The sequence below is a fragment of the Haemaphysalis longicornis genome, unplaced genomic scaffold (genome assembly GCF_048455015.1).
Source record: "Haemaphysalis longicornis isolate Haplotype H1 unplaced genomic scaffold, Haemaphysalis longicornis Haplotype H1 scaffold_5, whole genome shotgun sequence".
Lineage (NCBI taxonomy): Eukaryota > Metazoa > Arthropoda > Arachnida > Ixodida > Ixodidae > Haemaphysalis > Haemaphysalis longicornis.
Genome location: NW_027526385.1, coordinates 98,983,485 through 98,998,177, shown reverse-complemented (window position 1 = coordinate 98,998,177; position 14,693 = coordinate 98,983,485). Strand labels below are relative to the sequence as shown.

The following is a 14,693-nucleotide window of genomic DNA, read 5'->3' as shown; positions in this document are numbered from 1 at the left end:
CTGCCTGGCTGCACTGGTGTGTGTCTAAAAGAGTCCTGCCTAACAGAAAAAGCTTCGTGCAAACTGGTAATGGTTGCCATACGGCCAGTGAGACAAATATTTTGTGGTATTTGTGAATCTTTGTTCCAATCCCTTGTGACGACTGTGAAGGCTGTGCAGGATTGGGGTGCCTTATACCAGTGATAAATGCAAAGCTTCATACTAATATACACTACAGCGAAATCAGTCACTGCAACTGCATGCTGTCACGGGCACCCCCATAGCAGCAAACAACGTTCCTCGCCTACTTGGCTTGGCTAGCCACATGGCTTTTTTTCGCTCTTGAAGGCAAAATCAACAAGGAATGGTCACATATCTTTAGTCGTTCATCTTGCATGAAGCTCACAAATAATACCTCACAAATACATCTTTTTGGGTCCCTACTCTCATAATAATTAAGCAACTTGAAAAAGTCTTTTCCAATAGTATTGTTGTTTTTTCGCAACCACAGGCAACATTTCAGACCGTTCCTAGAGTCACGCCAAGGACAAGTGGAATGTCCCTACCCGGTACATGTTTGCACGCTCGCCGAAGTGCAGCTAGCCTAGACATTGGCATCAGATTTCCCTCTAGTCCTGTCCCTTCATGACCCTCTAGTCATCAAGAGACAGGGGAGACGTGGCGTGGAGACCTGCCACACTACAGTCAAGTTGCCCCACACGATTAGACGGAAGAAAAACCCACCCGACAATATACAAGTGACTAGCATGTGTAGTACCCTGGTAATGAGGAATAAAATGAGCTGCCATATTTCAGTGCTCTGTTTGAACTTGCCACCGGCACCAATAGAACTCAGGGACTTAAACACTAATACACACCCATCTACCTTAAAGACTGGTGCACAACAGACCTTACAGACTACTAAGTTTATTAGATCGATTAGAAGCAACAAGCTAATGTGGTGTTAGTTTTTGTAACGGAAATTTTACATGGGACCCCCTGGCAGACTACAATGGCCTTACAACAAAGCCCAAGTGTGCGTTCCAGCCACTCAACTAACTGGGCAAAAAGAAGGCAGCAGCATAGGCACAAAGGTGTAGCGACAAGTTCAACAAGTACATAGCAGGGAGACGCACGTTTACAAGTATTTGCAACGCAGGATAAGATGGGAGGCATCGAGGAAACCAGTAGTGTAAGTTTGGAGCCAAGCTTCGTCGCTCTCGTCTTCCCCAACCAGTGGCCTAGCACCGATAGTGTGTGTATCCCCAACAGAGATTGCCTCATCACATGACCCCCGATCAAGGTAGCTGATAAGCTGATATTATCCATGGCACTTCCAATCCCCCTTAACCAAGATGCAGAGCTCAGTTCAGACTGAGCCACAGGTGACCACAACTCTTTTGCTGCCGCAAAAGAGGTCCGACACCAAGGTACACGCACCCGACACGGTGACGTTGGCGTGGGCCTCGACGGGTGTTGCAGCAGCGTCGGCTGGAGGGGAGCCGCCATCAGGGTGTCGCAGGCTGGCCTGGCAGGTGTATGTGCCGGCGTGCTCGGGTCCCAGGTGCAAGAGAGTGAGGGTGCGGTTCCAGTGGGTGAGCACGTGGGGCAGCTCCCCGAGGGGGTGGCCATCTTTCAGCCACACGATCTGCACCACCTCCAGGGGCCTGTTGAGGGGGGAGGAGGAGAAAGATGTGTTCACCATCACAGGCACGCAAAAGGATGATGATGAGCCACGTGGGAAGAACAGCATCAGGCCCACTGATACCCCAGCTTGGCCACAACCACGGGCAGTGTTTTAAAAGGGAAGTGCAGTAAGACCCCGTTACAAGAGACGCCTGGTTATAAGAGACGTTTACATGAAAGCGGTTGGGTTGGCCTACTGATGCTCGCCATGTTAGCAACATCGCATACAAGAGACCTTGTTTACAAGAGACACGTTTCCTGGGTGCTTCCCTTGAGTATCTCTTGTAACGAGGTTCCACTGTATCAGTGAGTGCTGGAGGGAGTGCCAATTTAACACCGTGTTCTTCAGAGCCATAGTTCATCTGCACATGTGTGCGAGTATAAAATGTTCGAGTGCAAATCAAGCAAGAATAACCATAAGTTATCATGAAAGCAATCAGATGTATTCAAATATGCATACTTTTTGTCACGGAGCGAGAATTATCGAGGAGGCGAAACTGCTTTGGGCATGGCTCCAACGGGCCCTCTCTCCTGAGCCCGCAAAGGCAAAATGCTCGCGGCACGCACTCCGAAGAGGCTATCCAGTCAAGGCCACTTGGTGGCGATTTATCTCCTCAATTTGCTCTGCAGCCACTACAGCGCACGCGGGCAGTGCGATACGGCCACAATAGGACGAAGAGGCAATTCAGTTTTCCCCCGCAATATGGATGGAGCATCAGGTGCGTTGCCATCAATAACAAGTTCTTCTGCGAAAACTGAACTGCCTCCTCGCCCGACCACGACTTTATCGGGCTGCCTGCACGCGCTGTCACAACCTGGCAGACTCCTCACCTCAAATATTTATTCTTCCATACTTTTTGTGTGCCTGAAGGCGTAAAACAGAGAATTTAAATAGCCACAACACCACTTACATGCCTTTCTTATGAGTCATTTATGCCCTATAATATATATATATTGTGAGCATTCGCCGCGTTCTTTTAATGTGATACTTCGTGCGAGCGATATCATCACTATCACGGCCAGTGTGCCCACCGAGGGATACGCTTCCCAACCTCTTGCACTCGTGCCCCATCACCATTATCATCTGTGAATAATCATTACCATCATCTATGGACTAGTGCACTTTAGAATGTGCGGCCCCAGCAGGCTAATGAACACCGCCTCAGAGGCCTCATCCCTCGCTCTCTCAATATATCATCTTGTAAAACTTGTTTTTCCGTGTAAACTTGTCCAATAAACTTGTTTTTCCTTCAAGACAACTGCGTCGTCTTTGGCTTCGTGACAATATATGTATAAGCACTAGGGCAGTGGTTCTCAAATAAGGGTCCGCGGACCCCAGGGGGTCCGCGAGGGCATTTTAGGGGTCCGCGAAGCCTCCCTCAAAACTTTTTCCCTGCCACTCTTTCCTCGATTTTCGCCAGCCCTTGCTTGCAAGGGTGGCTTTGCCGCATTCCATGTGCGTTTAGTTCCTCCGCGTAGCAAACATTTTAACATCTGCTTTTTGCACAGCACACCAGCTATGAGAAAGAAAAAAGACAGAAACAAAAAAGGCAGCATATAGGTGTTTAGAAGACTTTTTAGATTCAAGAACCAACTGTTTAACACTGTGACGTGCATTGTTATTAACGTCAAGCAGAATAGGCGGGCATGTGGTAAGTGTGTGGGCGACTTAGGCTGCAAGTGCATATTGTTTGACATTATGACACCTACCAACACATGCTCCGTCAAGGGGTCCCCCATCACTTTCGCAAGCATAAAAGGGGTCCCCGGGGCAGTCATCACTGAGAACCACTGCACTAGGGCAAGACAGGTAAAGCAATGCAACATTTCCACTTAGCGATAGCTGTCACGGTGAAATGTGATATGTTACAAGATGCTAATGACAATATTGACAATATATAAAAAGAGAGCGGGTGGGATGGAGGAGGGAAAAAACAAGGTCCTTGGAATGTTTTAGTGCATATCCCTATCTATAATTTCTACCTTGTGTTGGTGACATTCCCTGCTCACAGCATCCACCCACATCTCACAGAGATGTGACAGCTTTAACAAAGAGCAGTCAAACTCAGTGCCATCGAGGTTGCTCTCTATCCCACTGCTGAGCAAGCAGCCCGAAAGTGACAAACTACGACACTCACGTTCCGGCGGCAATGCACTCCAGTGTGCTGTCGTAGCCGTTGGCGAGGTTGTTGAACTCCCGGTCAGACGGGGGCACCACGATGGACAGCTCCGCCCTCTCTGCTTCACCTGGGAAGCGACACAAGGCGGAGCGGAAACAGGCCGTAAGGGACCCAGCTCCATCTTCGGGCACTTCTTTCCACATTGAGGATGGGCCAGGGCTGGCCACAAGTTATGTGTGCAACTATGAAAGAAGGGCTCGGTCTTTTTTAGGTTCCCCAAGCACAACCACTATCATAACAGCGGGAGTTTTTATTGCAAAAGCTTTCTCTGCCAAGTACCCCAGCGCTGCAATGCCTTTTACCAGCATAAAAAAGCACGACTGGCAAAGTTAAGACATTTAATTATTGTAACAGAGTAAATGAAGATCGTTGCAAGAAAGAACAACAAGCAAAAATACAACAAATTACAACTAAGATAAACAAAGAGTCAGTTGCCCACTTTGATAGCCAAAGCTGGCAACTATTGTCCGTTGCAGAAAACTTGAGAGAAAAAAATCCATAAAAAACAAGAACTCAAAATAAAGTAACGAAATTGGAAAGACTGACATAATCGAGTGCCCTCACACAAGTAAATGATAAAAAAGAAAAATGAGCCAACGAAACCACAAAGGCATACTTGATCTTGTGCACCCAATGCAATTATATACAAAATAAATAAATAAGCAAGAAAGACCCAGTCTTGGTTGAAGTCTTTTCTTTAATGCTGCCAAGGAAATGTAAAATTGGATAAGTGGAGAGGTAGAGAGGCGGTGTAAGAATGCTTACACCTTAGCACACAATTCTTCAGAATTCCCATATCTTTTTCTAACAGCCCCCAACAGCCGCACAAAATTTAAGTCTCTGGTAACGGAACCATCGGTGTACACAGCTAACACAACAGATGGAGGCCAGGGAGGACAGGCAGGCTTACTCTCGTCCACGGTGAGCTCCAGGATGGGCCCCAGGGTGGCCTCGCCTGTGTGCGGGTTGGTCAGCTCCACCTGGTACTGGCCGCTCTGCTCGGGGCTCGCGTCAAGGATCACCAGCCGGTTGTCCTGGGAAGGCCAATCACTCAGCAGGTCAGGGAGTGCTTGCCCACGGCGCAGCAGAGGGAAGGCTGCCAATCCAAATTACGACACCACTAGGCACTCCTTCTGGTGTAGTATTTGAAAAAGTCTAAGTGGCCAATAGCCAGATATGTCCTCTAAGGACTTCTCCTTGTTATCCTTATCCTTTTTCATCTTTCCCTTCTTCTCTTGGGTCACCTCACAAAGCAAAGACGACACTCAAGCGGGGACGTGCTTTTCAATTCGCGTAACTGCTACTTCTTCTAATCAACAAGTTCAAATGACTTCTTCGGACATCTTGTGCGTCCGTGTCCACGTCAGAGGACACAATGCATACCCTCGATCCACCTTGAGTCAGCCAGTTAGGCAGCACTGTGGTGGTGCCGGGGGTTGCATGCTAGTGCCGCTTTACGGAGGCCCCCCATTTGAATCTCACGCACGCCTCAATCTAATGCCTTTTCTTTTCAACTCAATCACCCTGTTTTAAATGCAGAGCATTTCTTAGCCTCGCCTGTTCCTGCGTCGGACGGCGTCAACAGCTCCGCGTCCGCAGCAGGTGCGCCTCTCCTCCTTCCCTCCTCTCTCTCAACAGCAGCTGGCGCGCGCATGCGTCGTAGTCAGCCCGTTCGCTCCGTCACGGTCTCGGCGTAACAGGTGCGTGATAGCAGCACGGTGGGGCGTGGAAGGGCGCGCGCTGCTTGTGCATGCGCGCTCTCCCCCCCGTACTGCTCTCCCTCTACTGTGCGCGCTGCAACTATAATGCGGCTAGCGGTCGCTCGTGCTTCAGTCACTGCGTTGCTCCTTCCTTCCTTGGTTGACGCTCGCTCCCACGTTTACTCGTGTCTGCTACTCCAGCATCACGGAAGAAGCAATGGAAGCAACACTGCCTTTAACCAGTACTGAGGCCGAGTACCAGTACTCGTGTTCCCCTCGCGGGAAGGCGCGGGAATTTTTTTCATTCTTTGAGCCATCACACATTTTGAGTGCCATCCATTACCGATTTTGTGTGCCGTCTTGTGTGCCAGGGACATGGACTTTTCCACTTACTGCCGAGTTAACTAATCCTTTAATTTTGAAGCCCACAGCACACTCATCCCAGACCACGGAGCAAGAAGAATATAGGAGGGGAAACGAGGCTTCCTAACGCGGCCAGATAATGTCACAAGCGCTCGCCATACGTTAAGCTAGCGGCATCTGCCGCGGGTGAAGAAACTGCGGGGCTGCCGCTTTCGGCATTGCACTGCACAGCCACGGAAAGAAATGCGGCCGCTATCACTTCGTCCATCAGGTGCCGCTACCCTCTCCTTCATCGTCGCAGCGACGAAGCTTTGCAGTGCGCCTTGGTTTTCGTTGCGACATTATCGGGTCGCTCGCCCGCGCTTGTCGCGATAAGCCGTTTTGCCTCCTATATATTCTTACTCCGTGTCCCAGACACACTGGCAGGCACGAGCGCTCTCCAAGCGGGGGCCCACCTGCAAGGAGGCGTAGTTCTTGGTGTCCAGGTTGGTGGACACGCCCAGCCGTATCCAGACAGCTGTGGCCGGAGGGACGCTGTCCACGACTGGGGGCTCCAGGATCACGTGACCGCCCTTGCGCACCGCCACAGGGACCGCCTCGGGGGACTCCTCCGTGGCCGTCAAGTCTGCGGGGGAGCAGGAACGACACACCTCACTGGGGACAACCGGTCACCCGCCAATGCACACCCACATCATTCTTATCTGGCATAAGTGACATCGTGGTGACCACGAGAAGCCTGATATGATAGGAAATTCGAAGGCTAAACAGCTGCAGACAACTTTTAAAAAGAAGAGCAGTAAACGGTAACAAATTTTTCAAGACGATAAGTCTTTCTTGGGCTGCTAAAATGTGAAAATTTTGGTCAATCTGTCTGTCTGCCTGCGTGTCACTCGAATCAGCCAGCAATGTCACTGGTGAGTGACTGATTAAGGGAAGAGAGAGAGAGAGTGGGATATAGACAGTGATGAGAACAGAGGGAGAGGAAGAAAGAAAATGTGAAAAAGAGCAAAACAGGAAGGGCACAAGGACGCAATGACTTGGAAGGAAGGGGAGGAGCGGAGTGAAATTACAGTGGGGGATGAGAATGGGCAATGGTATTAGAGGAGGGAGGCAGAAAGGAGGAGGTGGGTGTGGCAAAAGAGGGGAGGGGATGGAGAGTGGGAGTGGGCAAACAAAAAATATAAATGGGACAGGATGGAGAGGGAGTATGGGCACTGGTGAAGGAAATTGGAGGAGAGGGAGATGGTTGGGGGAAGAAAGTAGAGATAGAGAGAGGGGCAGGAGGGGGGAAGGACAAATGGAAAGAGAAGAGGGTGAGAAGGACATGAGTGAGAGGAGACATGAAGGGGAGGGAAGTGGTTGGGAGAGAGCATCAGGGGGAGGGAGGTCAGGAAAGGGAAAGGGGGCCTAAGAGGAGAATGCGAGGAGAAAGGGGAGGGAAAGGTAGGACGGGGACAATTGGAGAAGTGTAGACAGTAAAGGTAGGGTTGAGTCGGGGGCTAGTAAGAGCAGGAGGGGGAGGGATAGAGGGGGAAATATGGGGGAGGGAAAGGGGAAACACATGAAGGGTAGGAGGCAGAAAGGGGAGGACGCATTGCATGGCAGGGGCAGCCAAAACATGCGGCCAATTTTTTCACCAGTCCTAGCAAAAACGAACAGGACATGCAATCTAGAAGCATATGAAGTTGGGCAAGTTATTGGCTTCCCCTTCAACGACATCAACGAACGGTCAAAAGACCACAGCTAGAAGTGAAAATATGCGTCAAAAGCGCCAGAGTCATGCCGTAATTAGTCCTGATGGAGCTTGTTTCTATTGTGAGCCTGCATGCACTGGCCAGTTCCATGTTTGCTGATCCCAGTTTTTGTGAACGGTAAGGGTTTCTGTACTGCACTGGGTTGTTTGAAGAACCACCAGAGCCCTTTCTGTGGCTCGCACCAAAGCAGTCATGTACCAAGTTCCTCTCCCACATTGTAACAAGTACATAGGTCAAATGGGTAAACATTTCAATTCCCAGATACCTGAACCTAAACAAAATGAAAAATGGCTACAGGCATGACCACATATCTGCCCATGGCTCAGTTGCAGCTGTGTTGCCATTATTCATTGCATGTTATTCACTCAGATGGTAAGAGAAATAACCACAGCAGACATGATTAATTACAACAAAAGCCTGGCAAGATTTCAGCTCCAACTTTTTTTCCACACACCAAACTACGTAAAATACCATTTACTTTTTGTCAACTACAAAAGGTACGGGTGCAAAAGCACACATGGACACAGTTTCATTAGACACGTACTACAACCAAGGACGAACATTGCAGCTACTGCCACGACAAAGAAAAGGAGGTAGGAGGAGGAGACGGAGAGGTCTGTCAACAAGTTAAAAAAAAAAAAAAGCAGCGGCGACAGCTCCATGCCCCACGGAGCACCCACTCGAGCGTTGCGTCTCTTCTCAGGCGTGTCTCAATGGAACAGTCAGCCTCTCCGACGTACGGCCTCACGCGTGCGAGCCACTTCATTACACGTTTGCATACAGACGGCACCGCTAATAGATTTATCGCCCGACCGTAACAGCCAACAGGTCTTCGCATTATTAGCTTCTGGAGTGCTTGCGGTCTGTGCGATGCAACGAGTAAATTTCTGACACCCTGAGCTCCCTCAATTATCATTCCTTTCTGGCTTTTTTTTAAGCTTCATTACGGCAAGGCAAGCAACTGTAGTGAGACATGCCCGGCCACATCAAACAGGAACAAAACCAGTACTTTGGACTATTATAATAGCAATGGAATAAAAAAGAAAAGAAAAAGGAGAAAGCAGAAAATTGGAGTAAGACCATAAGGGTGACGCATTAAAAAAAAAGGCTACCTGCTCCTCCCCCATGTATAATTCTAAGAGGACAAGTACTTGTTGGCAGGTGAACAATAAGAGAAAAAAAGTGAAACAGAAAAACTATATGCATGAACAAAACAAGGCTTCCTATGCTCCTTGGCATTTTAATGAAATACCCTGGCTATGTTATCCTGCAGGACGTTTGAAAAAAGCATGAGCCCACCCAGTCTGTGACTCTGAGTCACAGTCATAATGGTATGTCGTAATGGTATCTCTAATGGTATCTCTAGCAGTCATAATGGTATATCTCACAGACTGTGAGAGATACCATTATGACTGCTGAACCCACGATCGCACACACCATACAACAGCCCACTGCACAGCAGCACAACTGCACTACCTTGCAGCCTCTGGTTGGGAAGATCTTTGAGCCTACATCCTTAAAGGAGCCATGAAGAGAAAACACAAGTTTGGTTCATTCAAAAGATTGTCTCGTTAGAATCATACTGACACCACTTTTAACGTAAACTTCGCTCAAATAAGCTACATAATTAGGAAAAACGGGAATGGTCATGCGACCCACCAGCTCATTTCCCGCAACAGAACCTGTGATGTCACATGGGCTAAGCTCTGCGATTGGCGGAGGCTGGCAGAAGCAGACGCAAATTAGGTACAGCTTACAAACTAGACGAACGAGCGATTTGCGCTTAAATTTAGGGCACATTCTTTACAAAGCAATAGGAATGATGGGACAAACAGTGGAAGTTACGAAAGCACATGTAAACATAGAAGTACTGATGCGTTCTGCTGTTCGTACTGCGCACAGCATGCTTTGGTTTAGCTGCACAGCACTATGGGGCTTGGGGTTGTCTCAGACGACACTGGCCATTTGACGCAAGCAACGGTGTCTTACGTGACCCCATTTGTCGAGCGAGCACTGTTTCAGGGAACGAATATTTTCTCCCAGAACAAAAACAAGCTAGGTTTAAATGCGGGCAAAAACAAACCAAACGCTTGCCACGGTATGGTGGCGCCATCTAGGTTACGGAACGTAAAGAAACGCGGGAACAAACCAACACCGCTACAGGGTGGAGACAACCTTTGAACGGTCCCGTGCCACCGCAATTGGGCCAACGGGCTCAACGCGTTATTCTTTTCGTTTCCCATGAGACCTAGCAACGCGAAACAGACAATATGATTCAAACTTCTTCAGTAAACCGCGTTGCGGCGATAATTTTAGCGCGGTTTTGACACAATGACTTGCTTCGGCGGCGAGCGAGCAACCGAACATGGCGGCGCCAGCGTTACGTGTCTCTACCCTGTACGGCGGATGCGTGAATGAAGGTACTCTAGGCTGCAGAGCGGTCGGTTCCCGTGATGTCACTTGGGACCACGAAAACGCACGATTGAGCGGGAAAATCAAAATTTTAACCTAAATTGTTTAATTTCTCAGTGAATAAAGCACCGTTTGTATCCGGACAAGCGCTGGGGGCACTATAAAACACGAAATCTTTCGAATAAAACCAACTTGCATTTTCTCTTCATGGCTCCTTTAAAAGCCTCGCTGTGGAAAGCTGACATTTTTCTTACCCACCACATTACTGGCCCCACTGAAAGAGCTTAGCATGGTTCTCAGACTTACGAGAACCTTCCTGCGAGATGTATGAGCTAAACAGATGGAATGCGGCTTAAAGGTACGCTGAGGGCAAAATCAAGTTTCGTTTTGTATGTTTTCACATGAAGATGGCAGCTTGCAGGTGTAACAGCGCAATATTTGTAACAGTACAGGTGTACAGGTGTACCAGTGCAATACTTGAATGCATAAACCCACAGTGCCCATCCCTCTTTCCACTTGGCCTCAGCTCTTCCTCTCAAATCCAGAAGAGATGGTTGGCCCACTGCATTTCGCACTAGATCTTCGACATAACACATGACCGTCACAAATACCCCCTTTTCCCCTTTCTTATTCTTTTCAGACGTACCTACATTGTCAGAGCTGCCTTCATCCACTCCTCTAGTGGGGTCTGCAGCCGGATGTAACCACAGCCACAACCTCCCTACGCGCAGCTCTTCACAAAGCAAGACTTGAGCGCAACTACTCTGACCAGCTGAAGGAGGTGAAAAAGAACCACTCAGTATGAGATTCACAGCCGACCACCAGGGTGAACAAAGGTGGTGGGCTCGCTGCAAAGCTAAAAGGTTGATTTTCTTGTTTTCCACTCGCAGGACCGTACCAAGACTGAAAAAAAAAAAAAACTCTCCAAAGTGGACATGAAGAACTATCTCCAAACCTGATGCTTTCTTTTTCCCATTTATCCTCATCCCTTCCAGTCCTAGGCAGTCATCTGCGGCCCCGACTTGGAACATGGGCCCTCTTTTCCCACAATTAAACCAAGTGCCACTACTTTGCCTATACGCCTCGAGCTTCGCGATCGCTGCGCCGCCTGCCGCCGCTTCTCCGCGGCGTTAACGGGATGTGCGCTGCGTGGCTGATAGGGGCTCGTACAGTGTTTCGGTTCTGTTTTGCTTCTTTTTGCCTTTCCGCGCCCTACAAAAACTTGTTTTGGTGACGCCTATAAGCAAAGAGTACGTTTAGGTCACTTAAAAAGCAGCTGCGTCTTGGTAGAGCATGCGATCGCCTGCAAGAGCTACTCGGGGACGCAGTTCTGCGCGCATCGTCACCGCTCTTCCGTGCGTCGCCGACGGTAGCAGCATATCACCCCTGTCACCTCAAAATACGTCAGGCACAAATGAATTCTACTGTCGCCTCGCTTAGACCTGATACTGGCGCAGTGAGAGGTTGGCTTCATTTTTCAGCTTGGACTACGAATGGGGCTTCGTTTTGAATACATACGTCGCAGGAAAATGTGTTTCGGGGATGTGATTAGCCAATCCCGGACAATAACTTATGCCTTTTATAAGAATATAAAGCATGCGGAAATGTTAAGTATATTCCAAGCCTGTGCGTCGTTAATTATGTGCCCACACACGCCTTATAGCAAGAACCAAGGCAATCTAATATGAAACCACGGAAAAATGCATGCTGTGCAAGTGCGGAAGAAACATAATAGCTCTAGCGGAAATGAAAAAAAAATACAGTGAAGCTTCTGACACGCTAAAGACGTTCGTTGAAACCTAAGCCAGGTAGGGTTCACCAGACCAACGTACTATATGCGATATGCACTGCTATTTCGCGAGACATAGGTGGGGGGTAGAGGAGGGGGACGCTGTGTACAAATGCAGAGCGGAATCAAGCAATGAACGTTTTAGTAATCACACACACAAATCTCGCATTCACTGTCGTTTTGTTTTTCGACTTCAACAAACAGCTGATTGTTCGGCGGACGCATTTGTGGAAATATAGAGGGTAGGCAGTTCACAGGCGATGAAAGGTGCCGTTAGAAGAGTGCGGTATTAAATAAGGCCCTCTGATTTCAGTTTGTGCTTTATTCTTCAGGCTCCCTGTGCCATGTGACGATATTTCGAAGAAGAGTTTAGTCGCGGATGCCGATTATATTCTAAGCCCATCTGCGCGCTGCTTGCAGAGGATATATGTGGCGGATGAATGTTTGCCGGCGCTCACCTCACGACAAGACGACTCTTTGTCGTGTGCTGATCCCCGAGTATAATTCTACATTATCCATTGTACTTACGTTGAATATTCCCGAAATTAACACACACTGGTTTGTAAATGGTGGTGATCAATATGAGAGGTATAATATTGGCAAACGTAACTGGCGTGCTGTCAGGTATGAGTGCTCCGCTGAATATGTAAGTGCACAAAACTGATTTGCATCGTAGGGTATAGCCTAAGCATGAACATCTGAGGAACCGGTGGTTACGGAGACACTGCTAGTAAATTCAGGGCAGTGTAACTACAATCAGGTTCATTCATACGCCGGTTCCGCGACGCTGGCCTGTGACACACACCAGACCGAATATACCACACTAAGATCGCGTCAGAAACATGTACACTCTCGTAAACACACCCCATTTGCGAACAGAGTGACTGCTCCACATAACCATGGATTTCCAACGCCCGCAAACGCTAAATCTCAGTCGTGAACATGCCGCAAAAGCAGCGGCGGCAATGGGGAGCGGGACGGCAACTCCCGCACCTGCTTTCGAAACGGGCCGCTAGGGGGATTTCAGTGGCGCCCCTACAGGCCGCGCTCGAGGCGTATACTTCACTTCACAGGTCCGTCACTTGACCTTCGCTGTCAACGAATACGCATGTTCTGAAAGGAGCCTGCATTAATGCGTGCCATCGCCTGCTCTTTCCCCCATAGTTTGTTTGGCACCGATGCAGTAATTTATAAGCAGATTAAGCTAAAAAAAATCATGGAAACAACTCGTGCCCCCTTCAAAGTACTTGCAGTAATAAACTGAGCACCGTGCGGAGAAACAGCCAGCTGCTGCAGTGAGGCACAGGGGCAACTTCCACCCTTGGCCCTCCCCTCCGACTACTCACGTGCGACCTGCAGATGGGCCTTGGTGCTGAGCAGGGCGCCAGCGGTGTTCTTGGCCAGGCACTGGTAGGCGCCCGCGTGGCTCATGTTGACGGCGTGCAGCACATGCACCAGGCGCCCGGTGGCCCAGCCCGTGAGTGGCCGGCCCTCCTTGAGCAGCTGCAGACGGGGTGCAGGGGCCCCCACTGCCTCGCACCGCAGCGTCCGCCGCTCGCCCAGGCTCACGTAGCCGCCCGTGGGCTGCTTCAGGAAGCGCGGGGACAGCTGGTGCTCTGTGGTTCCGTAGGTGGAAAACGCATTGCAAACGTCACTATCTTCTTCAAAAGGAACTGGCGGGAGCACAGACTGCGGGCGACAAATACAAATTCAAACACGTATTCTTCATACGCGTGGCATTGCTCCTTTATCTGCCACTGGTCGACACAAAGTAAGGACATGGAAAGGGAATGGCAGAACACGCTGCAGGCGTATCATCTTTCTGAGGAAATGGCAAAAACATAGATTACTACAGGCAAAGGGGCCAAATTCAAACACTTGTACCCACACGCGTGTATTGATCCTCAATCTGCCACTGCCGCCATAAAGCAGGGAATGAAGACGGAATAAGGGGAACGCGCTGCAAATGCACCTTTTGTGAAAGGAATCGACATGAACATAGGCTACAGGCAGTGGATACAAATTCAAATACACATGCCCGCATGCCCGCGTTGCTCCCCAATCTGCAAGAGTGCCTTTGCTGCTCACGGTAATGAGCCACGCTCCAACTCCCAAATCCACTGGATGATACAGTACTGTCCCTACTAAGGTGAGGAATCCCAATAAAGGGACGTGTTGTTTGTACTTATATACTGTGCACTCATCCACTGCCCTCCCTTCCTTCCCCCACTCCATTCCTCACGTGAGGGAGAAACTGGATTTCCTGTCACTGTTTTTATACAAGGAACAATGCATGCACACAGAAAACGAAACATGTTAGTGTTTGTTTCCAGCCCGGCATTCATTACACTCTGTGATGAAATAAATATCCTTCTGGACGAGCAAAAACCACACAGAGGCGTGCAAGAACAGTGCACCTAGTTAGGACTGCCCTACACGGCGTTGTGAGGTCAAGACTGGGCAACGAAATGCATTGAAAATGTTCACACAAAGCAGCAAGTGCAGCAGCAGCAGCTGCTGAGACTGCAATATAGCATGTGCAGACACTCAGCTCGGAGTGAATGCCTTCCCTTCTATGCTGCTGGACTGAATGAAAGAGTTGGTCTTTTGATTGACGTGACACCAATACCGAAAGCAACAGGACAAGGCCTTCTTGCCCTGTAACACTTTGCCCTTTCCAGAACCCGAACAGAGGTCAACACAAAAGGCCATATAACTGGAACACAGCACCCAGTTCACCTACAAGCGATGAAATTATGATCATTCACTGTGTCGAACTTTCAATACATCCTCCTCCCCTTGCGCGTGACGTCAGGCATGTAGAGGAGAA

The 14,693-nt window shown here is 49.2% G+C and overlaps 1 protein-coding gene across 1 annotated transcript in view; it reads right to left on the bottom strand.

Annotated features, from left to right (window-relative positions):
* The window catches only part of Sdk (sidekick cell adhesion molecule), a gene marked incomplete in the record, with an annotated part of 89,813 nt that overhangs the window by 69,784 nt on the left and 5,336 nt on the right, over positions 1 to 14,693 (bottom strand). Inside the window, 5 exon segments of the mRNA XM_077670986.1 lie at positions 1,420 to 1,646; positions 3,804 to 3,912; positions 4,756 to 4,879; positions 6,364 to 6,533; positions 13,210 to 13,479. Coding sequence (XP_077527112.1) covers positions 1,420 to 1,646; positions 3,804 to 3,912; positions 4,756 to 4,879; positions 6,364 to 6,533; positions 13,210 to 13,479 — 900 coding nt within the window.